Raw genomic sequence first — 23332 nt, forward strand, 5'->3', positions numbered from 1 at the left:
ATGCACGAGGTGATAATCTTACTTTGTGTTGACATTCTGCCAGCCAGCAAGAAGCTGATCTTCCTTTTTCTGCTGCAAAGGAGTGCTTAAATCTGCAATGAGAATGTGTTTTTAAAATTGGAAGTATCAAGATTTTGTTGCTGGATGTGGTCACTGTTGCAATTAAGTACAAAACCAATGTTAAATGTAACTTTTTTTTCAAATAGGTCTTTATTATATAAAATTAATACATTTGAATCCAATAAATTATTTTACTTTTTAAAGTTGGCTTTTTTAAAATTGGGAATTCACTTTCAAAATAAACCTAAACATTTTAAATAAATCAGTTGAGTGAATATCCTTAAATTAATCTAACTTGGTACACTGCTGAATAAGGATTTGTGTAAATACATTTTACTTATGTTAACTTCCAAATGCACTGTCACTGATGCTTAAATGTCTTGATCTAACAATTTTGAAGGGAAAAAGAGAAATTAAAGTGATTAAACTACCAATCCCAGATTATTCACATTAATTTGCCCAGTGTTCCAGTTCTAAGTCCTTCATATTTGATCTGCTTAAATCCTGCAATTTCTAAACTGACTACAAATGAACAGTTTTATACCTTTCACTTAAATTACTTAAGCTAGTTTGTATAACTAAAATTATGTAGAATCAAACATTATAAATGGGTATTTGCTAATTCAACTGTTCATTGGCAATTCTTTGTGTCAAAGTAGTGTGTATTCAGTAATTGTCCATAGAGATTGCATTTTATTCTGAATCTAAGTCTGATCTACTAAATAAAATTAAAAAGAAAAAATCTGAATTTTATCCTCCGTGACAGTGCTAAGGCAAGGATCAAGTCAATCTGACATTGAATGCCAGAGATAGATTAATATTGAACAGGAAAAGCTTTACCATATAACGTGCTTCATTTTTGTACTATGCAACTTTTGGTTTTCATGCCAAATATTGTGATCTACAAGTTTAATTATCACAGTTGAATTTGAAGTTATTTTGCATTGTGTACATATTCTCAGTAAGAACTATTTTAAGTGAATTCAAATAGACAGCTAGTAAATAGGGATAATTTAATTCAAATATAAAGACTCAATATGCAAAAAATGAAGGCCGTTGTTTTAACTTTTGTTCTACCAAATTGCTTCTTCATTCTAACAGGACTTCAGTACCCAGAACGTTTTGGTTGTAAGTAGTGGATTCCTATGTATATTTGATGTGTAACTAAATAGTCACAGAATTATTTATTTGCTGCTGAGTTGGAACATCAACTGTGAAAACAGACTTCAAGAGCTTAAAGTCACATTTACTAACTGAAAGCAAATATTTCCATCAGAAAAAAAACTTCTAAAATTTATACGTTCAGAAATACAACCACATGTTCGATTAGAACTATTTTGGCGTAGTTCACAAACACAATAGTTGTAATCATGAAAGTAATCAGTACAATCCCATCAATATTTCTGCACAAATGAATATGCAAAATGTATCAAGCTCTTGATTTAAATATTATATTTGGTATTTTGAGTCAAAGTATTTACATGCACCTGAAACAAATATTTCAAAGACTTCGCTAACCTGGTGATTTCCCAAAACTTAAGTCATTGGTTTGATATGGGGTTAAAATTAGTCTAGATGTACATGGCACCAAAATGAAAAACTTTGGCCCTGCCTCCACTCAATAATCTAAAAACATATCTTTCTGCCATCTTAATCTCCCTAATGTATCATGACAGAATTGATACTTAACTGTATTAAAACTGTTGTTTGACAGGAAAAAAGAAACTAATCGCAATCTCTCCAATGTGGCACTGCAATATTTACATTTACCAATTTAAACAGGTAGTAAGGAGCTTCTAAGGCAGGACTTTACACTGTTAATAAATATAAATGCTATATTGGAGAGAAACATTTGGCATTTAATGGGGCACTTACTCAGTTTTGGTATCTGCACGCTGACTTCACCAGCAGCTCTACCTCTAAAGCTGTAGAGCATAAATTAGGTTTTTTTAAGGTTAGTGTGACTTCTGCATGAGATTAACTCCTCCAGGGAGTCTTAATCTACTGTATTAATAGGGAGCACTGGGCTAGCCTCAGGTTGCATTTTATGCTGAAGTGCAAGCAAAATTGCTTTGTTACACTTAGTTTAAATGTACACAGAAAAACAGTAAATGATCACTTTTTACCCAAATCTAGATTACTTGAACATTTCACCAAAGAAACTTGTATTTTAATCTGGAGGGTAAGTTAGTCGCAAGTCACAGAGGAAAAGCCATCAGTACACCTTTCCTCCAAATAACATATAAGATTTTTACTATTAGAATCCATTTCAAAATAAAGATTTTCTGGTACTTGGTAAATATCAATAAGATGGCATCTCAGTAAACATGAACAAGCTGATGGCATCGTGTAGTTCCCAACATATCTTTCTCAGATACCCTTAAAAACTGTTTCTTCACGTATTTGCAGAGGCAACAAAATACCACGATCTTTATTGCAGCCAGCAATATTTACTGTACTAAACAAAAGCTAAACTGGTCAAAGAATAGGGAGAGGTGATATGGCCAGAGTGTTTGAGTTTTGAGTATCAAAGATGTTGACCTTAGTTTACAAAATTGTTTTAGGCACAGTTTCAATTTCACCAACTATTATCCTCCCAATTCAGATCATCCTCCCAGCCTTCAGTTTCCACCTGAAAAAGACCAAACACAGTACATATTTAAGATATAATAATATATACAATATCTTACCTTCCCATAAACTAGGCTCTCCTTAGGCAAAAAGACTTAAGGCATCAAATAGTTACATGTGCAGAGCAGTGACAATGTATTGTTATACCCCAGTATCTTGCATTTTAATAAATATATTTATAGTAAATATACAGCGGACTGTGGGAGAAATTTTTATCTTTTTGTCATTGGAAAACATCTTTTCTAGATTTTCTATTTGCCTCTGGTGCTCCCAGACTTCCTGCCAGCTTGCATGTAGACTGGGTCCACTGTCATTAGAAGTACTACATATTCAGAGATGTTTCAGTCAGAGTTGCTTGTCACAGTGACCCATTCTAGATCTGCTTTCTCCTCTGCTCCTTTAGAATACACGTGTACCCCATTTTCCACTTTAAAATTAATGAACAAAATGGACACACTTATGTCCAGTAACTTTTTAAAATTTTAAGCCAACCCGACAATGCAGACATCTCTTTAAAGATGCAGTATACCCAATCAAATCTTGGGAGGGGAATTGATTGGCAACATGTAACCCAATTGGCTACTTTCATTTTAACCAACAGCAGCATGCCTGGCAAGTGAAAGGAAATGAGCAAGGCTAAGTCAATAAGTTATGTGCCTTTTCAACTGGCCTGCAGCAAGACTGCTTCCAAACAAGTACCGATTTCTCTAGCCACTACCTGCTTATCACACAAGCACATGATCGTCCAACTTCCCCAACTGATTGAATGAGCCTTTACGCTGCAGGTGGTCTCAAGGCTGGCTGTTGGATGGGAAACATTTAAGGTATGAAAGACTTCTAAGAACTTCTAGATTTATTGAACATTATCATGCATCTGCCCCAGTGAAAGGCCCAGCAAGTTTAGTATTAGGGCCAGTGTTAATTTCCTGCACCACACCACTGTAAAATGAGACTGCAATCAGAGAAGTGCATATGATGTTTCTTGGCCTACTGTTTTGCACTCAATTTTGCTTTACGCCATCCCTTGCTTTTGCATCAGAAATTAGGGTTCATCACAATCACTCCACAAGAATATTCCATGATCATCTTTCTCTCCTGCTGAGTCGTCTGTGACACTAACTTCGTCTCGCATAAATTGTTGGGTCATCAAACACAATGTACTATCAAAGCTATGGAAATCTCTAGTGAAATTTTGGAATTGAAAATGATAAAAGATATTGATTCCCCTTTAGAAATTTTGCAAAGCACCATCAAAAATAGTACTTCCTTCACATATCATACATACACTATAAAACAATAATTAACAAGAAATTCCCTAAATTTTACGATAATTTTAAAACTTGTGCTAAACTGAACAGATACTGAAAACAATATTAACAGCAATTGGGTGAACAATAAATTACATTGAAACAACCCATGGATTTTGTTTAAAGATTTCTTAAATCAGAATATATCCATATGGATATCATTGGGTTACTGAAACAATAATGCTTACGTACTCAACATTGTGCTGGCATGTAAAACTCTCAAAATGTATCCTACAGTAGATTTAGAGGTAGAGGTAACTAAAACTAGAATTTGACAAATATAAATTGGAAGTTATTAATCCACGTCTCAAATTATACATGCCAGTAACTCAATATTATGATTAAGAATTTGAGAGCCAACAGTGCTAATAAAAAGTATTTTGCAACCACTTGAAATGTGGAGTTTATTCAAGGAACAGCTATTGCAGGTCCTTGATAAGTATATACCTATCAGTCAGGGAGGTAGTTGTCAAGAGAGGGAGCCATGGTTTACTAAAGAAGTTGAAGCTCTTGTCAAGAGGAAGAGGAAGGCTTACGTGAGAGTGAAGCGTGAAGGCTTAGTTAGGGGGCTTGAGAGTTGTAAATTAGCCAGAAATGATCTAAAGAGAGGGCAAAGAAGAGCCAGGAGGGGACATGAGAAGTTGTTGGCGGATAGGATCAAGGAAAACCCTAAAGCCCTCCATATGTATATCAGGAATAAAAAAAAATGACTCAAAGATTAGGGCCAATCAAAGACCGTACTGGAAAGTTGTGTGTGGAATCCGAGGACATAGGGGAAGCGCGTAATGAATACTTTTCATCAATATTCACACTGAAAAAGTGTAATGTTAGTGAGAATACGGAGACACAGGCTCCCAGATTAGATGGGCTTGTGGTTGACAAAGAGGAGGATATGCCAATTTTGGAAGATCAGAAAATTCACCCCAGGGCTGGATGGGGTTTATCCTCAGACTCTCTGGGAAGCCAGGGAGGAGACTGCAGAGCCTTTGGCTTTGATCTTTATGTCACCACTGTCGACAGGGTGTAGTGCCAGAAGACCGGAGAATAGCAAATGTCGTTCCCTTGTTTAAGAAGGGGGAGTCGGGACAACCCTGGTACAGGCTACTGAGCCTTCCTTCGGTTGTGCATAAGGTGTTGGAAAAAGTTGAATTGGATTTATAATCATCTGGAAAGGATGAATTTGATTAGGGATAGTCAACACGGTTTTCTGAAAGGTAGGTTGTGCCTAACTAACTTGACTTCTTCGAGAAGGTGACAAAACAGGTGGAAGATGGTAAAGCGGTTGATGTGGTGTATATGGACTTCAATAAGGTGTTTGATAAGGTTCCTCACAGTAGACTATTGCACAAAATACGGAGTTTCAGGATTGAAGGTGATTTAGCAGTTTGAATCAGAAATTAGCTAGCTGAAAGAAGACAGAGGGTGGAGATTGATGGGAAATGATCATCCTGAGCTCAGTTACCAGTGGTGTGCCACAAAGATCAGTTTTGAGGCCACTGTTGTCAGTTTTATAAATGATCTGCATGTGGGTGTAGAAGGATGGGTTAATAAATTTGCGGATGACACTAAGGTAGGCAGACTTGTGATAGTGCCAAAGGATGTTATGGGTTACAGAGGGACATAGATAAGATTCAGAACTGGGCTGAGAAGTGGCAAATGGAGTTTAATGCGGAAAAGTGTGACGTATTTCACTTCGGAAGAAGTAATAGGAATGCAGAGTACTGGGCTAATGGTAAAACTCTTGGCAGTATGGATGAACCTGTGTCCCTGAAAGTTGCTACCCAAGTTGATTAGAGTTGTTAAGAAGGCATATGGTGTGTTGGCATTTATTGGTAGGAGGATTGAGTTTTGGAGCCATGTGGTCATGCTTCAGCTGTACAAGATACGGGTAAGGCCACACCTGGAGTGTTGCAAACTTCTAGTCACCGCATTATAGGAAGGACGTGGAAGCTTTGGAAAGGATTCAAAGGAGATTTACTAGGATGTGGCCTGGTATGGAAGGTAGGTCTTACAAGGAAAGGCTGAGGGAACTGAGGCTGTTTCATTGGAGAGAAGAAGGTTGAGAGGTGTACAAGATAATCAGAGGGTTAGATAGGGTGGATGGTGATAGCCTTTTTCCTCGGATGGTGAAGGCTAACACGAGGGGACACAGCTTTAAATTGAGTGATGGTAGATTTAGGAAAGATATCAGGGTAAGTTTGTTCACTCAAGAGTAGTAGGGGAGTGGAACGGCCTGCCTGCAACAGGAGTAAACTTGCCGACATTAAGGGCATTTAAATTGGCATTGGACATACATATGGATAATAATGGAATAGTGTAGGTTAGATGGGCATCGGATTAATTTCACAAATCGGCGCAACATCGAGGGCCGAAGAGCCTGTACTGCGCTGTAACTTTCTATGTTCTAAAACTTAGAAATGTGTATTCCATGTGCTTCAGTACTCCTGCTCCAAATCCATGCAGATTTTATCTAATTTTACTCATGTATTGAGAGTCCATATTTAAATGCTGAGTAGAATTTACTTCATTTATATTTTAAAAAAAATTAAGGAAGTTATGCAATCATTCATAGATTTGAAGATCTTGGTCTCTACTGCATTATAGATTGAAACCTTACACCATTGTAACCAACGAATGGACAGAGCAGTTCAAGATACACAGGACACATTACTCAGTTTTTTGATAAAGTACTAGTAGGTGTTGAACTGTTGATCACTATAGTGTTGATCACTATAGTGTTGAACAATCGAAAACATATTTTCAAGATACAAGAGGAAGCCTACATTTTCTAAATTTTCTATCCTACTCTTTCAGACCATAGTTAAAAAGTACCAGGAAAATGTGTCGTGCCCCTTGATTTAAAGTTTCAACTCACCTCAACAATGTCTGCTGCAAACTTTGATGCAAGTGCTAGAGTTGGTGAATTACTGTCTGCTCTCAGAGTCTTCTCTGTACATTTTGATGCTTCTTCAGTTGCTTTGGCTGTAACATTTAGTTCTGTTCTTTGTGCTGGCATTAACAAACCTGTGGAAGAAACTTTAATGTCTGGTATCATATCAGCAAACAGATCTAATTCAGGGTCCCTCTGTGGCTTTTTCTTGACATTTATAGTGAATTCCTCTCCGAGCCCAGTGTTTAAAGAGGTTTTCTGTGCAGTAGTTTTCTGCCTGGAGAATGTCTGTCCAGTTGAAACTGCTTTTTGACTTTCCTTTTTTGATATGTTCTGCTGGTTCCAGTTATCATTCCTCCAATTCTCACATGATGTAACAGAACGAGTTTTCAGTGCTAAAGAAAGTTTCATGCCTTTGGACTGGGCCTTACTGCCAGTAATAGGCAAGTCAGAAGTCTGCTGCTTATTTGATTGTTCTGGTTTTATTGTGCAAGGATGATCATCGAGAGTAGGTTCAAAGTCATCCCATGATTTGTCTTTCATCTCAGATTGATTACCTGTGCTGATGCAATCCTTTGTACGTTCAATCTTAATTCCTACATTTCTTTCATTCTCCTCTGACTTGCTCCAGTCTGGCCAATCCTCAGCAAATTCATGGATCAGAACTGAATTTTGTGTACTACCAGCTCCAGAAATATCATTCCCACGAATACCATTCATTGACATTATGGATGTTGGTGCTTCATACTGGGCTATGTCCATAAAGGATTAAAATAAAACTTAAGTTATAACTACAATAAAAATATATGGAATAAAAATTAACTGTGATCACTATTAGTCAGAACCATATTTACCTATTAGAAACTGTTCAAACATATTAAACAGGCAATGCAAAGACTGAGTTAGGCAAGTTTGGAGATCTAGTATATATTTAATACTCGGAAAAGCTTGTATGGGTGCACACACCTATAATTTAACAATTGACCAGACATCATTTTCTTCTCCTTTTCCAATGTTATGGCCTTCAGAAAATGGAAACAATTTTTTTAAAAAGACAAATGTCCAGCTTAGCTGCTTAGAGAATTGCTAAAAAAAAACCAAAACCTTAATGTTCATTATAAATAGACCTTTTTTAATGAAACTTGGATCTGCTTTAAATGGTTCAGCCTTTATGCCAATGAAAATCTTACCTGTGTATTTCAGTGCCAATGTGTTAATGTAAAACCCCCTAATCAGCAGTTAGAATATATGAAAGCACGATTTTAATTTATTTATGATTCCACAGTCCTCAACTGTGTACTGATTGCCAACTCAGTTTCAAATAAATATTTGACAACTGGATCATTCTCACATGCATTCAATATGTGACAGTTCAGAAAAGCCCAATTTCACTGCAGTGCATTGCACAAATTCAGACTTGCCTTTCTAAAGTTTACCTGCTTTTCCCAGTATCTGAAACCTTGAAGGGTGTTGAATTTGAGCAAGATTTGTGTGCCCTTTTTCTTTCTCATATGTGGGTTTCTTCTTTGGCTCAGAGATCTTGGAAAACAGTTTGAATGAATTGTTGTTTAAGGCCAGAGAACTGTGAAGGTCATGACTATTGTTGACATGTGCAGGGGAGCCTTAGAAAAATGTAAGATAAATCAAATTTGCTTTAGCTATTGTTGCATTTTTACATCAGAATAATATCATAGATTTCCATTAATAACATTTTAATCCCTCCAAATAGAACTCTAACATTGCAACTCTATGCTCATTGCGCACAAAACAAAAACAACGTTAAGTTGACATTTCAATGAGGTGGTATGGTTAATCAATCAAGATATGAAATAAAATTCTGTACCTGTTTCCATCATATAGAACAAAACTAATGTAAATAATGGGGAACGAAGGATTGGTTACTGAGCAGGAGCAAAAAGTAGAGTTAAACAGGACATATTTAAGTTGCTAGGCAGTAACTATCAGAATGTAGTATGGATCAGGACTTGGCACTCTATTTTCACTGGATGTTATTGATTTAGATAGACCTGGAGTAATGTAGGAAACAAGGCTAGGTGGAAATAGAAATTGAGGAAGACAAAGAGGTTGCTAAGAGATATAGACAGATCAAGTGGAGTGGGCAATAAGTTGGCAAATGTAGTATAACATGGAAGAGTGTACAGTTATTCACTTTGTCAATATGAATGGCAAAGTAGAACTTAGTATCAAACTTGTAAATGTTGTTCAGCAGGACCTAAATGAGCAATTGTACAAGGAACACAAGGTTAGCATGTTAGGAAGGCAAATAGCAATTTGGCCTTTATTACAAAAGGACTGGAACACAAAAATAAGCATGCCTTACTATTTTGACAAGACCTTGCGTAGAGTACTGTGTTCAGTTGTGGTCCCCACATTTAAGGAAGGTGATACTTGCATTGAATATAGTACAAAGGTTCAATCAATGGGCCCCAGGATGAGAGATCTGTTCTATGAACAGAGGTTGAGTAAATTAGACCTAAACACACTAGAGATTAGAATAGTGAGAGGTGATCTCATTGAAGCATAAAAGATTCCAATGGGGTTTGATAGGGCAGACATTTATAGGTTCTTCTTTCCCAGCTGGTAATTATAGAAGAAAAAGCTGATAGTGAAGAAATCCTCTTCATTGAACTCCTAAACTAAGTGATATGAATCTTTGGAATCGTCTGCCCCAGGAGCTTGTGAAAATTTGACAAATTTATTCAAGACTGGGATAAACATTTTTTGTTTCTCAATAAGTCAAACAATGTGGAAGAACTAGGAAATATTCAGTTAAAACTGATGATCAGCAGAGATCATATTGAAACATGCATGGCTCAAGCAGCCATCTCTCTTACAGAATCCCAACAGTGTCAAAGCCCAACAAGTCCACATCAACCCTCAAGAGTATTCCACCCAAACCCATTCCCTTATGTTGTGAAATTTTCTAGATTCCTAAGCCAGGAAAAATATTTTCTTCGCATTTATCCTTCTCAAGCCCCTTAAGAATTGATGTTTCACTTCAATCATCTCTTATGCTTTCTGGAGTTCAGAAGAATATGTTTAATCTACTTCTCTCAACATGGACAATTTTCTCACAGGTCAATAGATTTTTTTGGTTATTAAGGGAAGAGGGAATCGCATCGGAAAGTGGATTGAGATAGAAGAATAGCCAAGATTTTCTCAAATTAATTTTGTCATACTCGCTCAAAGATAAATATGTCCTTTCTTGGGCATGACACCAAATCTGGACATTATAATCTTAGTATGGCCTCACCAATGCCTTGTATAAGTGCAGTGAAACTTATTGACTCTTGTATTCCTGACCCCCTTAGAAGTAAAAACTAACAATTTGCCTTCCAAATTGCTTACTGTACCTGAATGTTAACTTTCTCTGACTAATGTAAAAGGACACCCAGGTCCTTCCAAAGTCAACAATTTCCAGTTTCTTACCATTACCATTCTAAAAACACAATTTTCACGACATTCTGCCGTGTTCTTACACTCATACAACCTGTCTATATCTCTCTGTAGCCTTTTTGCATTATTTTGGCTACTTATTATGGTAAGAAATAGGACGGGAGTATGCCATACTGCCCCTCAAATCAGCTCTGAAATTGAACATAGTCATGGTTGACCTTCTGCCTTAACTGGCTTTTCCGCATGCTTCCCACACCCCTCAGACAATGAAAATCTGTCTATTACAGTCTTGAATACACTCAACAATGGAGCATCCACATCCCACTGGTGTCGAGAATTCCAAAGATATTCAGTGAAGAAGTTTCTCTTCATTTTAATCCTAATGGAGAACCCCTTATCCTGAGATTTTGCTCATGTTCTGGAAGGGAACCTAAAGGGGAAACAAACTCTCAATGTCTATCCTGGGAAGTTTCTTTATAATCTAGAATGTTTCAATGAGATCATCACTCATTCTTTTAAATTTCAGAAGCGCATGCCCAACTTACTCAGCCTCTCATCCCAGAATCAATCTAGTATAGCCGCTAAGGCAAATAATTTCTTTCCTTAGATAATCTATTTATAACTCTCTGGTAAAGATGTGGGATGCACAGAAAACATCAGAAACTTTGTTACCTACCTTCAGGGGTGATCTCAGTTGATCTGAAGTTAGGTGTTGTACGTTTGAAGATCTTTGCTCTCTCACCTCCAACAACTACATCAGCTCCAAGAAGTGGCACCAACACTGCTAGGCTGCAGAGTGTTCCTGATACCAGACTATTACTGGTATCTCTTAGTCCTAGTAGCACCTAAACAGGAAAAGGTGTGTTTGGTACATTTTCCATGAATATCAGAAGTAAATATCTTGATTGAAGGAAGATGCACTTACTGCAATGAAGCACTCAATATCCTTTAAGGACCTCTAATGTCTACACACCCAGTTGATAGTATTTTAGTCTCAGCTGCAGATAAGCTTAGAAGGATGTCTCAAGTCAAGTCTGCCATTGTTAGCTGCAATGGATTTTGCACCTGTTGATCATTGGTAGCACTCTTACCCATGACTCGGTGAAGAAAAAGATGTCGAACACATCGAGTGTAATACTTAGAATATTCTATACTATTGGAAGTGTTGGCTTTCGAATGAGACCATTTGCGACTCCTCAGATACTGAAACAGTCCATGTTCAAATGCAAGATCTAGACAATTACCCAGCTGTCCTACGGGAGTGTAACAGATTCTTTAAGTGAATCTAAAGAGCAGTGGAATTCTTTCCAGTATTTTGATGAGTATTTATCCCTCAACTAATATAAAAAGCTTTTCATTAGACTTTGTTTGGTCCAGATGTTCTACAAGAATTTTTGTCACAACTTACTGTCATTGTACCTTGCAAAACCACAGCACTCTCCACAATAATCTGTACTTATGTGATTAGGGCAGGCAACTGTATCTGCTTAATAAGTTTTAGAACTTCCATTACCCATTGCAACTGTTTTTGTTACTACAATGAAATCATGTTTCTAACTTGATTGCAAATTCACATATAGCCCAAGTCATGCAAGTTTTACTGGAAATCAGCCTTTTGGCTGCAAACCTGTTTCATGAATAAAATACAACTATTATCATTAAGCACTAATGTACAGCACAATGTCTAATCCAGGAACATCCAAATTAGGAAGAGGAGGCCACTTAATCTTTCAAGCCTGTTCTACCTTCAATAAAATCATGGCTGATTCACATTCCCATGTACCCTCATAACACTTCACCAGCTTTTGAAAAATATCTTTAAAAATATTCAAGGGCTATGCATCCACCACCTTTTGATGGGGTTAGTTCCAGAGGGACACAATCCTCCAGGAGAAAAAAAACCCCTCAGTTTTAAATGGGTAACGCCTTATTTTGAAAAAGTGGCACTCATTACTAGATTCTCAAATGACATATATCCTTTCCACATCCTCAACAGTCAATAATGTAAGGTGTCATCAAGCAACACCTGCTCAGCAATAACCTCCTCACTGATGCCAGTTTGGGTTCCACTAGCGTCATTTAGTTCCTGACCTCATTACAGCCTTGATTCAAACATGGACAAAACAGCAGAATTCCAGAAATGAGGTTAGCGTGACAGTTCTTAACATCAAGGTTGCATTTAACTGAATGTGGCATCAATGAGTCCTAGAAAACCTGGAATCAATGGGTATCGGGGGCAAACACTCCACTGGTTAGAAGCTAGTTGTGGCTGTTGGAGATTAGTTATCTCAGTTCCAGGATATCCTTGCAGGCGTTCCTCAGGGTAGCGTTCACACCCAATCATGTTCAGCGGCTGCATCAATGACTTTTCCACCATAAGATCAGAAGTAGGAATGTTTGCTCAGAACCATTTGCGACTCCTCAGGTACTGAAACAGTCCATGTTCAAATGCAAGATCTGGACAATACCCAGGCTTGAGTTGACAAGTGGCAAGTAACGTTCGTGCCACACAAATAGAACATAGAAAAGTACAGCAGAGAACAGGCCCTTTGGCCCATGATGTTGTGCCGAGGATTATACCCTAATATAGACTAAAATAACCTAACGTACGCACCCCTCAATTCACTGCTGTCCATGTGCATGTCCAGCAGTCACTTAAAATGTCCCTAATGACTCTGCTTCTATAAGCACCACTGGCAACGCATTCCATGCATTTACAACTCTCTGCATATAGAACCTATCTCTGACGTCTCCTCTACACTATTCTCCTAATATCTTAAAACTATGATCCCTCATGCCAGTCAATCCTACCCTGGGGAAAGGTTTCTGGCTATTGACTCTATCCATGCCTCTCATTACCTTGTATACCTCGATCAGGTCACCTCTCTTCCTCCTCCTCTCTAGAGAGAAAAGTCCGAGCTTAGTCAACCTCTATTCATAAGGCAAGCCCTCCAGTCCAGGCAGTATCCTGGTAAACCTTGTTTGCACCCTCTCCAAAGCCTCTATCTTTCCTATAAAACGGTAGGCTATGACTGTCACTTAACATAAATAATCTAACCATCGCCCCTTGACATGCAATGGTGCCACCTCCACTGAATCCCCCACTAATATTGGGGTTACCATTGTCCAGAAACTCAACTGGACCTGCCACATAAACACCGCGGCTACAAGAGCAGATAAGGGGCTAGGAATACTGCAAGTAATTCAGCTCCTGACTTCCCAAAGCTTGTTCACCCTCAGGCACAAGTCAGGAGTGTGATCAAATGCTCCCCACTTACCTGGACGTGTGCAGCTCTAACACTCGAAGCTCAACACCATCCAGGTCAAAGCAGCCGACGTGATTGGCACCACGTTTACAAACATCAATTCCCTCCATCACAGATGCTCAGTAGCAGCAGTGTGTACTAACTACAGGATGCACTGCTCAAATTCACCAAAGATCCTCACAGTACCTTCCAAATCATGAACACCTCCATCTAAAAGGATAGGGGCAGCTGATGCATCAGAGCACCACCACAGCAAGTTCTGAAGAAGGGTCACTGGACATGAAACATTAACTCTGCTTTCTCGCCACAAACGCTGCCAGACCTACTGAGTTTTCCAGCATCTGGAGTCCTTTGTTTTTTTTTTGTCTTCTATCTTATTTGTCCCGGTAATTTAAACTTCTTATCTTTCACTGACCTGTGGAAGAACAATTTCCTGTAGGTCTTCCAATTGAAAAAGATCAGCATAAGTGTCCAGATGAGATAACAGCACCATTCGCACATGCTCCTCTCGCACACTATAAAGTTTCAACAGAATTGGGATCACATGATCTCGAAAGACATTGGGTGACAGGAGGCTATTGAATTCATCATCACTAGGTGAGTCTAGAGAAATACAAACAAAACAACTTAATCTTTTTATGTACTTTTGTTTGCAGCGAACACCGTGCAATATTTCATATTTTTCTCCTCAACAGAACATTTATTTCAACGGACATCACTGTGTTCATCAAGATATGGAGAATAAGTGCTGAAATTTAAACTCCTGTCACTTCAGTTATCTATTGTCAGGGTCAGACATTCCATGCTAATCTAAAACAAAAATACAAAATATGATCCTCCAAAATTGTGCCTGACCCTAACCACAGGTATCAGACATTTTATGGCTGGGGCATCTAAATGTACTGCACTGAAACAATCAACCACTTTCATGATTTGAGACTTTTTAGGTACAAATTTCAAGTACTTGCACATTAAATTGTACTATGTACAATAAGTGTAGATGTTGATGTGATGTAAGCCACAACAACTTAAATAATTTGCTTTTCAGAGAGTGACAATTTCGGGTTGTTTTATACTTTTTGCATTGTCATTTGGAACTCAATTAGGGTGGACAGAACTGACTTCATAAGGACACTTGCAGGTGATAGAAAGCAGAGGTCAACACCCATCAGTCTAAAAGGTGATTTAAATTTTTAAGAAATTGCAAAGTATTAGCACAAAATCCTATCAATATAAATCGCATGCTGGTTGCAAGACCACTAAATCACATCAAACAGCAAAGATTTGGAGGAGGTGTTGTTGGACTGGGGTGGACAAAATTAAAAATCACAACACCACGTTATAGTCCAACAGGTTTATTTGGAGGCAAAATAATTATTACATTAACAGAAAACGCCATGGGTTAGTCAAACTTGGGACTTAACCAAAAATGGTAAATCAGTGACAAGATTATCAAGAAAAATGACAAATACTGGAAGCATATGGCAAGTCAAGTCAACAATGAAAAGAAAATAACAATGTAACTTTGCCGGAGAGTTGAAGGTCAAATCCCAAAAGGTCAAATCCCAAAAGGTCAATTGATGTTTCTCTTGCACATGTTAGTCTACTATTTTGTAACAGGTCACATTGGTTCCTAAATATACATAGCAGGTCATTTCCCAACCATTCATGTGGATCCCCAATAACAGATTTCCATTCGATAGGCTATAGCATTGCTGATCAATTGGTCTTGCTGTCACACCTAAACTAAAATTCCTCATATAATGTTACAACACAGAAGCGATCCTTTTCTGTTAATTAAACCAAATACCTGGAAAAGCTCGCTTCGCTTCGTAATCTGTTAAAATAGGAGTGACAGAGAACACCTAAATTCCATTGTTTAACATCAATTTATTTTCTTACTCTAAAAGTGAACAATCAAAAAAAAAATTATTCAGTAATCTAATCCCCTCTCTCAAATGCTAACTCTCTGACTCCAACTCTATAACAATATGCTGTTCCAATAAGACACTTATTAAAATTACATTAGCTTAATCTGAAAATCACACAGTCGTTGTCTTCTCTGCTGTCTTCAATTTTCCTACTGATCTCCCTGGGTCGTCATCTTTCTTTTTACTGCGAGTATGTTTCACATGAAAAGGTACCTTTGACAGAGAGTGTTTTCTAATTTCTCTGAGAGCAAGATGTTAGATGGGCAATTAGCTCTCAGCAGTTTCTCTCTCTCTCTCGAGAGTGGTTGCCCTCTGACCAATTTTCAAAATGTCCACATTCTTATACCCCCAACATTGATCGTCTGATTGGTTTGATGTTGGCAAAATAATAAATTAAAACTCGATTGGGTTTCAGTATCATGGAGCATAATTCAAACTGATTGGTTAAATTTGAATTGTTTTCAAAACAGCAACCAAAACTCAGGAATCCATTTCACAGCCAAATGTTACATATTTTCAATTGTACAGTACACCCTGGGACTACCATCAGTGGTATACACAGGTGCTTGTAATCTCTCAGTTCAGAACAGCATTCTTTCTCTCAAAGGTACAGTGCACACCTTCAACCTCATAACATATATATGACGTTCATAAAGGCATATCCTCAAACTGAAGAATATTAATTTGAAAGATAAAGGCAGTTTTGCTATAACATATGTTTCTTGAACATAAATTGGCTTTAACAAATTTGAAGAATTTAAACAGTTATTTGCAGAATACAAACTTTCCTTACCTGTATTGGCTATAACAGTATTCCGGCTCCATTAGTTTAAATGGCACGGCTATTGTGCGATTTTCTTATAACACGAGTTTGTTTCTCATGCAAGCTATTGTGTTATATCAGAACCAACTATACGCTATTAGACTGTATGATGAATACATACACTGAACATACCCTTCTTTGGCCTGAGAAGGTGAGGAAGGAAGCTTTTAATTGCTACTGGTTCTGCAAACACCAATGGAGTTAGCAGCTGTGGCACCAGGCGGGAGGCCATGAGACCTTCAGGTAAGCCCTGAATACGATCCAATAGGAATCTGCATGACAAAACAGAATCAAATACTTCTAGAGGTGCAAACCCTACTTTGGGGAAAATGCTAACAGTTTAGGAAATATAATGGGTCTGGCATATTTCTACATGCAAAGTAGAGTGCTGCATGAAAATTTGCAATTCTGATGAAAATCCCCTTCTTGCTTTAACTTTTTTGGCAAAATAGATTTGGGCAATATCAACCCAATTTAGTTTGCGCTTCACAGAACTCTTCCCATTTTCAACATTAATTGCAATTAATTTGAGGAAACACACAAAGGTCACAGAATGGAAAATACGACATTAATACAGTATTATTTGCAATCCAATATGATGTAAGGAATCACATCACCACTGCACCCATAAGTACACTGGTCACCATTACTGATTCTAGCTTTTTAGCTTCCCCAGGTGCCATGGAGAGATTTGAACTCACACCCACAGGTCATTAGTCCAGGCCTCTAAATTAGCCCTTCTTTCATTTATTCACAGAATGTGGGTGTTATTGGCCAGGCCAACGTTTATTACCCATCCCTAATTGTGTTAAGTGTCAATTATATTGCAATGGGTCTGAGACACAGGTAGGCCAGACCAGGTAAGGGCATCACTTACTTTCTCTAAAGGACATTAACGAACCAGATGGATTTTCCCAACAATTGACAATAGTTTCATGGTTATCATTAGTTATCATTCTAATTCCAGATATTTATTGAATTAAAACTTAACCAAAATGTCTTTGCAGGATTCAAACCCATGTCCCCAGAATATTACCAGGGTCTCTGAATTAATAGTCTAGTGATAATACTACTAGGTCATTGCTTCCCCATTAGTAAAATAACTAGAATGGTGCTGTTTCCGAAGTTGCTGAATTAACCTAACTTTCAAAAAGTATTTAATATGTAATAGCAATGATAGGAGCTCTTGTGGCACAGTAACATTTTCCTTAGCTCTGAGTCAGGAGACCCAGATTCAAGTCCCACCTGCTCCAGAGAGATGCCACAACATCTCTGAACAGATTGATAAGAAAATATTTAAATATTATCAGTGAAAGGATGAAACAAGTGGGTTGAATGGATTTATCTCCTTGGATAGCTGAGCTCATAAATGCACTAACTACAGCAGGTTCAAGCTTTTGGAAGTCCCAGGTTTGATTGACATGTTTATGTGGAGTTGGTGTAGGAGTGCTATAATTGACTTCAGCATCAATAACGATGGAGTAAAATGTCAGTTAGTGCTTCCACTGTTTACTTGCTTCATATGGATGTAGGTAGGGACAAAAGTGAAAATATTAACAGCCCACCTTTCAGTTGCTGAATATATTTAAAAGTAATTGTCAGATAATCATCATTTTGTAGCACTTGTACAATATAATTTTTATTTTAAAAATAAAACTCAGTAACAGAAACAAAATACCTACTTGAAAAACTCATTCTTTTCTTCCTCAGTTTTTAATGTCAAGCTTTTTAAAAAATTCACTACTTCCAAGAACTCATTCCTGCTGTGAGAGAGAACATTTATCAACCAACTGTTACAATCACAAGTACCAAACATCAACTTTCTAAACTGTGTCAGTGCATAAAATGGGTTTGATCAGAGACATATTTTTCTCATTGACAATCGAAAATACCAGGAAGCTACCCAAAATTTACTAAGTCTAATTCCACAAAATGACAACCTATTACAAATAAAATTCAAAGCAATTCAAAAGGTCTGTTATCAGCATCAAGCAAATGTACACAGGTTATTCATAGACAGATGAACACACTGCCATCGGTTTACAATTTTTCTTCTGTTTTCTAAATGGAGTTAAATGAGTATCAGATTTATCACGACACTACTCTTCATTTAACCATTTCGTGAAAATTATATACTCTGCAATAGAAATCTACAGAATATGCTTTCTGAACACTGAATACCTTTGCCAAAATATACACATTAATTTTTTTTTTTTACAAAGGTGTCACTGAAATTTAAAAAATGGAATACTGTTACCATTTGTACAGTGACAAAATGGCATTGCATTTTCTGTGATAATTTAGATGTGTGTGTGGAAAGTACTATGAACTTTATGATTTATTTTAATCATTTCTAAATATGGCAGTCAAAATACACCCTCTAGACAACTGAAGTTTTGACAATTTACTACATTAACATAAATTTGTTCAATGCTCAAACTGATGCATTCGAGCACAATAAATTATTCTTTGGTTTCTTTGACATACTGAAGATAGATGATGGTGTTAGTAGGTTGAAGATTTGACAGCACTGATAGCAAATCATGCACACAAAACAAATAGATCTCATGAGGTACACTGTCACCATTGATTGTTTAATTACTTGCTATTTCATACTGTCAAACAAATTTTCAGTGAAGTGGCAATAACACTATTTCACACCCACAAACTGCACTAAATAAGGAAGCAATATTGTAAAAGATGGTCCATTTAAGAACCTGCTGAAGAAATGAGAAAGATGTCTATGCTTACCTAAAGAATTCATGAGTCAGTAAACTCTGTAAAGATGGACGTTGCATTGGGTCTGGGTTTAAGAGGGAAACCTTTAAGGCTTCTTGAAAACTTGTCAGCAAATGTTCTGCAACTAGAGGATAAGTACATTAACTGCGCACACACAGCTTAACATACAACACACAAAAGACCAATAAACTTCATTTAACGAATTTTTTTTAAAAATCTATGTATCTTAGATATTGCATTAGGACAAAATATACCTATTGACATTTGATGCCACTATTTCATTAGCATTTGTTTAACATTTATCCCTCAATCATCACTAAGAAGATAGTCTAACTAATCACTATCTCACTGCTGTTTACAGAATTATACTTGCCACATACTTCCTCATTTCCTACAACACTTCAAATGGACTTCATTGATTTGCAACATCTTTGATAAAAGTTTCTTGTTAATGACAACACAATTTACATGAATATATTTTCCCTGTTGAATTATGGAATCAATGATACTTAACCGAAGCAGCTATTCAGCCCCTTGTGCCAATGTTAGCTCTTTGAAGAGCTATCCAACTAGTCTCAGTTGGTTTCCAGGGTTCAGGAAAAATTAGTTTTCAAAAAGTAAGCATTTCAAGGTTTTCCTTGAACATTACTTTTGTATGTTTTTCCTCCATTGCCAAAATCCTAACCATCACTGCATCATGAGTTATCTAATGTTCCCTTTCAAATTTCACTTTCATTAATCCAGAATTCTTAACTCAAATTTTCTTTCTCAGAGTCCTGAAATATTATTACACAGGTTTGTAAAAGTTAGAGGTTTCAGCAAAAAGCATATAGACTTTCAAGATTCCCATTCAAATTCTCTAATGATTCTAGAGTCACAGACAAATTTGCACAAAATGATACTTTTCATCCCCACATCACAGTATCTAACCAATGCTGCTTGGTTTCTGGATTACTGCTCAATACAACCATTTTGAACTCTCCAGATTATCAATATGCTTCAAAATGATTTCTGACAATCCTATTCAACATCTGTTGTAACAAAGAGCACAATGATGACAAGGAAAAAAGGAAAATCACAAAACTTTAGCATGCAGGTACAGCAAGTAATTAGGAAGGTAAATGGAATTTTGGCTATTGCAAGGGAAAGGCATAGGGAAACCACGCTACAGCTGTACATAACTTTGCTGATACTACACCTAGAGTACTAGTACCTCCCCTTTTCTTTGTCTCTTTTCCTTAGGGAAGGACATAACTGTATTTGTAATGGTCTAAAGACGGATTCCTGGGACGAAGTCAAGAAGGTGGGCCTACACTCTTTGGGGTTTACAAGAATGAGAAGTGATCTTAATGTGGAGTTTATTCGAGACTATTTGGAATTCTCTTCCCCAGTGAGCTGTGGAGGCTGTGAAACTGAATATATGAAAGGCGGAGTTAGATTTTTGATCAAAGGAGATCAAGTATGTCCTTCCTGAGCAGCCAATTGGCATCCAATGGACCAAATGGCCTATTCTGCTTGAAAAGCTTCTGATCTTCTGAAAAAAGCTAGAAATAACAGAGTGAAGCACCTAAACTAATTAGAGTCATAGAGATGTACAGCATGGAAACAGACTCTTCGGTCCAACCCATCCAGATATCCCAACTCAATTTAGTCCCACCTGCCAGCACCCAGCCCATATCCCTCCAAACCCTTCCTATTCATATACCATCCAAATGCCTCTTAAATGGTGCAATTGTACCAGCCTCCACCACATCCTCTGGCAGCTCATTCCATAGACGTACCACCCTCTGCGTGAAAAAATTGCCCCTTAGGTCTCTTTTATATCTTTCCCCTCTCACCCTAAATCTATGCCCTCTAGTTCTGGACTCCCCCACTCAGGGAAGAGAATTTATCTATTTATCCTATCCATGCCGCTCATAATTTTGTAAACCTCTATAAGGTCACCCCTCAGCCTCCGACACTCCAGGGAAAACAGCCCAAGCCTGTTCAGCCTCTCCCTATAGCTCAGATCCTCCAACCCTGGCAACATCCTTGTAAATGTTTTCTGAACCCTTTCAAGTTTCACAACATCTTTCCGATAGGAAGGAGACCAGAATTGCAGGCAATATTCCAACAGTGGCTTAACCAATGTCCTCTACAGCCGCAACGACCTCCCAACTGCTGTACTCAATACTCTAACCAATAAAGGAAAGCATACCAAACGCCTACTTCACTAGCCTATCTACCTGCGATTCTTATGTGGGAAGAAACAAATAATTGAATTGACCAAAATATTTCTGATAGTTTGTTGACAGTCATTAGCTATATTAATTACACATATTATGTATGATAACCGAAAAACATGAAAATCCTTACCCATTTCACCTAGCAATGGAAGGAGTTTCTCAACCATCACCCCAAATGAGTAAGCATCTCGAGCATGTCCATGCGTTTCAGGAAGAATCTGAAAGCCTGCAGACTAAATACATTTTTCTTCTTTTAATAACATGCTGTTGCCCTTAAGTTGCATCCTATCTGCATCAAATCGATACTTCAGACAGTACTGCTATACATTACAATGGCACATGCTGTCTTCCTGACTGTTTAACAACACTCTTGTCAGGAAATTTCAGGCATCAAACATATTGAACAAGATTTATGCATATATTTAATGACAACCTGACTGGTGAGTTTTGACAAAAGGTTGTACTGAAAAATTAGTTGTTTTGTTATTTCCCCATATGTTCTACTGAGTTGCTGAGTGATTTCAGAATCATCTGCATGATTCATATTTCCAGCATCGCCAGGTTTGGGATTGTTAGTGCAGTCTCCTAACTCTAATCAAAAGAAAATGAATCTCACTACACCATTTATGCGTTATATTATCGCTTGCCCACAGCCCAACACAGAGGCTTATTTTCCCTCATTTTTTTTTAAAGCAGCCGTGTATGTTGGTTCAGTGTTAGTCTCAACTTCATCACTTAATTTATTTCCTACATCCTCAGGTGAAAACAAATACTTTTTGGAAGTACTGTGCCTTGCAGAACAACACAGACTGCTAGCAAGGTAGAGCAATGCTCCGTGTTATATTGAACAAATCAGGAAGATCTCAGGGCAAATATCTTAATTCTGCTGAGATAATAGATAATATACATCTGGTCTTAACATTGCCAGGATCAGGAAGAATTGGGTGAGGAGACAGGGTAAAGAGAAAGGAAGGGGCGTTCCCTTTTTTGCATGTCCCTTCACAGTTTTGCTTTGACTCCTGTGAACTTCAGTCCTCACTTTCTCCTACTGTGAGCTTCAGTCAAATTATCAGCTAACACACAATCCGACAATGGAATGAGCAATCAACCCGGTACCACTCCTTTGCAAATTTTTCCCCTTCAAGTAACAGTCCAATTCCTTTTTCAACGTCCCAATTAAAGTTGCATCCACCACAGTCTAAAGGCAGTGCAATCCAGATATAGGGTCATTGGTTACAGACAGTGAGCTACTGTTATCATGAAACATTGTTACAGCAAAGCCTTCAGGCAGGAGCAGGAATGAGGGAGACATGTGGATGGAATGTGGAAAGAGTTATTCTTTTCTCCTCTGCCAATTGTCTTTTCAGTAATGTACATGAATAAAACAAAATGCATTCAGGGCACTAACACACAACTGTTCTTCATTCTTGCAAATTCTGCATGTTAGAATTGTTCAATTATGAAGGTGCTCGTAACACAAAAATATCTGAAATCATGGTTGTTAGCCAGAATGCTATAATATCTCATACAGCAGTTCCCCATTTTGTTAAAAAATCTTAAGATTGATTTTCATAAAGAATTAAAACATTGCTTGTATTTTATAATTATGGACACACCTGCTCCTCAGGGGCAATGCTACTCAAATCTCTCAACGAGTTGATGCTGGACAAGAACTGTAAAAAGAAACAACACGTATTAAACCTTTTTTAAAAAAAAGTTTTAAAATAACTTCCAAGAACAGTACAAATCAAGTTTTATTCTGCAATAGATAAAGGTAATATTGACCAAATGGACTTTTGCGAAAAGGACTAAAATGAAATATTCTCACCTCAGCTGATGCTTGAGAGAATTGACACATGGACTCCATACCGCCCAGCTTCCAGTGACCATCCTCACTTACAAACACAGATGAAATGCATACATTATTGTGGCTCAGTTTTCCCTGTGATACAATGGAATAATATTGTGATGCAATTTTATACTTTGAAATATTTTAGTAATGGCTAAAAGATGAAAGTGTCTTTAATGCAATTCTATGCAAGG

The 23332-nt window shown here is 37.5% G+C and overlaps 1 protein-coding gene across 5 annotated transcripts in view; it reads right to left on the reverse strand.

The window, feature by feature from the left end:
• Positions 1–15: 15 nt before the first annotated feature.
• scyl3 (SCY1-like, kinase-like 3) overlaps positions 16–23332 on the reverse strand; it is a 30553-nt gene continuing 7236 nt past the window's right edge. The window contains exons 3-13 of one of the 5 annotated variants that reach the window (XM_043699487.1): positions 23118–23231; positions 22906–22962; positions 21420–21522; positions 19077–19182; positions 18008–18085; positions 16458–16597; positions 13987–14174; positions 10982–11150; positions 8325–8510; positions 6874–7640; positions 16–2692 (exon numbers count right to left, since the gene is read on the reverse strand). In XM_043699487.1, coding sequence (XP_043555422.1) covers positions 2639–2692; positions 6874–7640; positions 8325–8510; positions 10982–11150; positions 13987–14174; positions 16458–16597; positions 18008–18085; positions 19077–19182; positions 21420–21522; positions 22906–22962; positions 23118–23231 — 1962 coding nt within the window. In that variant the 3' untranslated portion in view covers positions 16–2638. Of the gene's footprint in view, positions 2693–6873; positions 7641–8324; positions 8511–10981; positions 11151–13986; positions 14175–16457; positions 16598–18007; positions 18089–19076; positions 19189–21419; positions 21523–22905; positions 22963–23117; positions 23232–23332 lie in introns of all 5 variants that reach the window. The other 4 variants (XM_043699485.1, XM_043699484.1, XM_043699483.1 and 1 more) reach the window with 4 other exon arrangements.

The sequence above is a fragment of the Chiloscyllium plagiosum genome, chromosome 11 (genome assembly GCF_004010195.1).
Source record: "Chiloscyllium plagiosum isolate BGI_BamShark_2017 chromosome 11, ASM401019v2, whole genome shotgun sequence".
Taxonomy (NCBI): Eukaryota; Metazoa; Chordata; class Chondrichthyes; order Orectolobiformes; family Hemiscylliidae; genus Chiloscyllium; species Chiloscyllium plagiosum.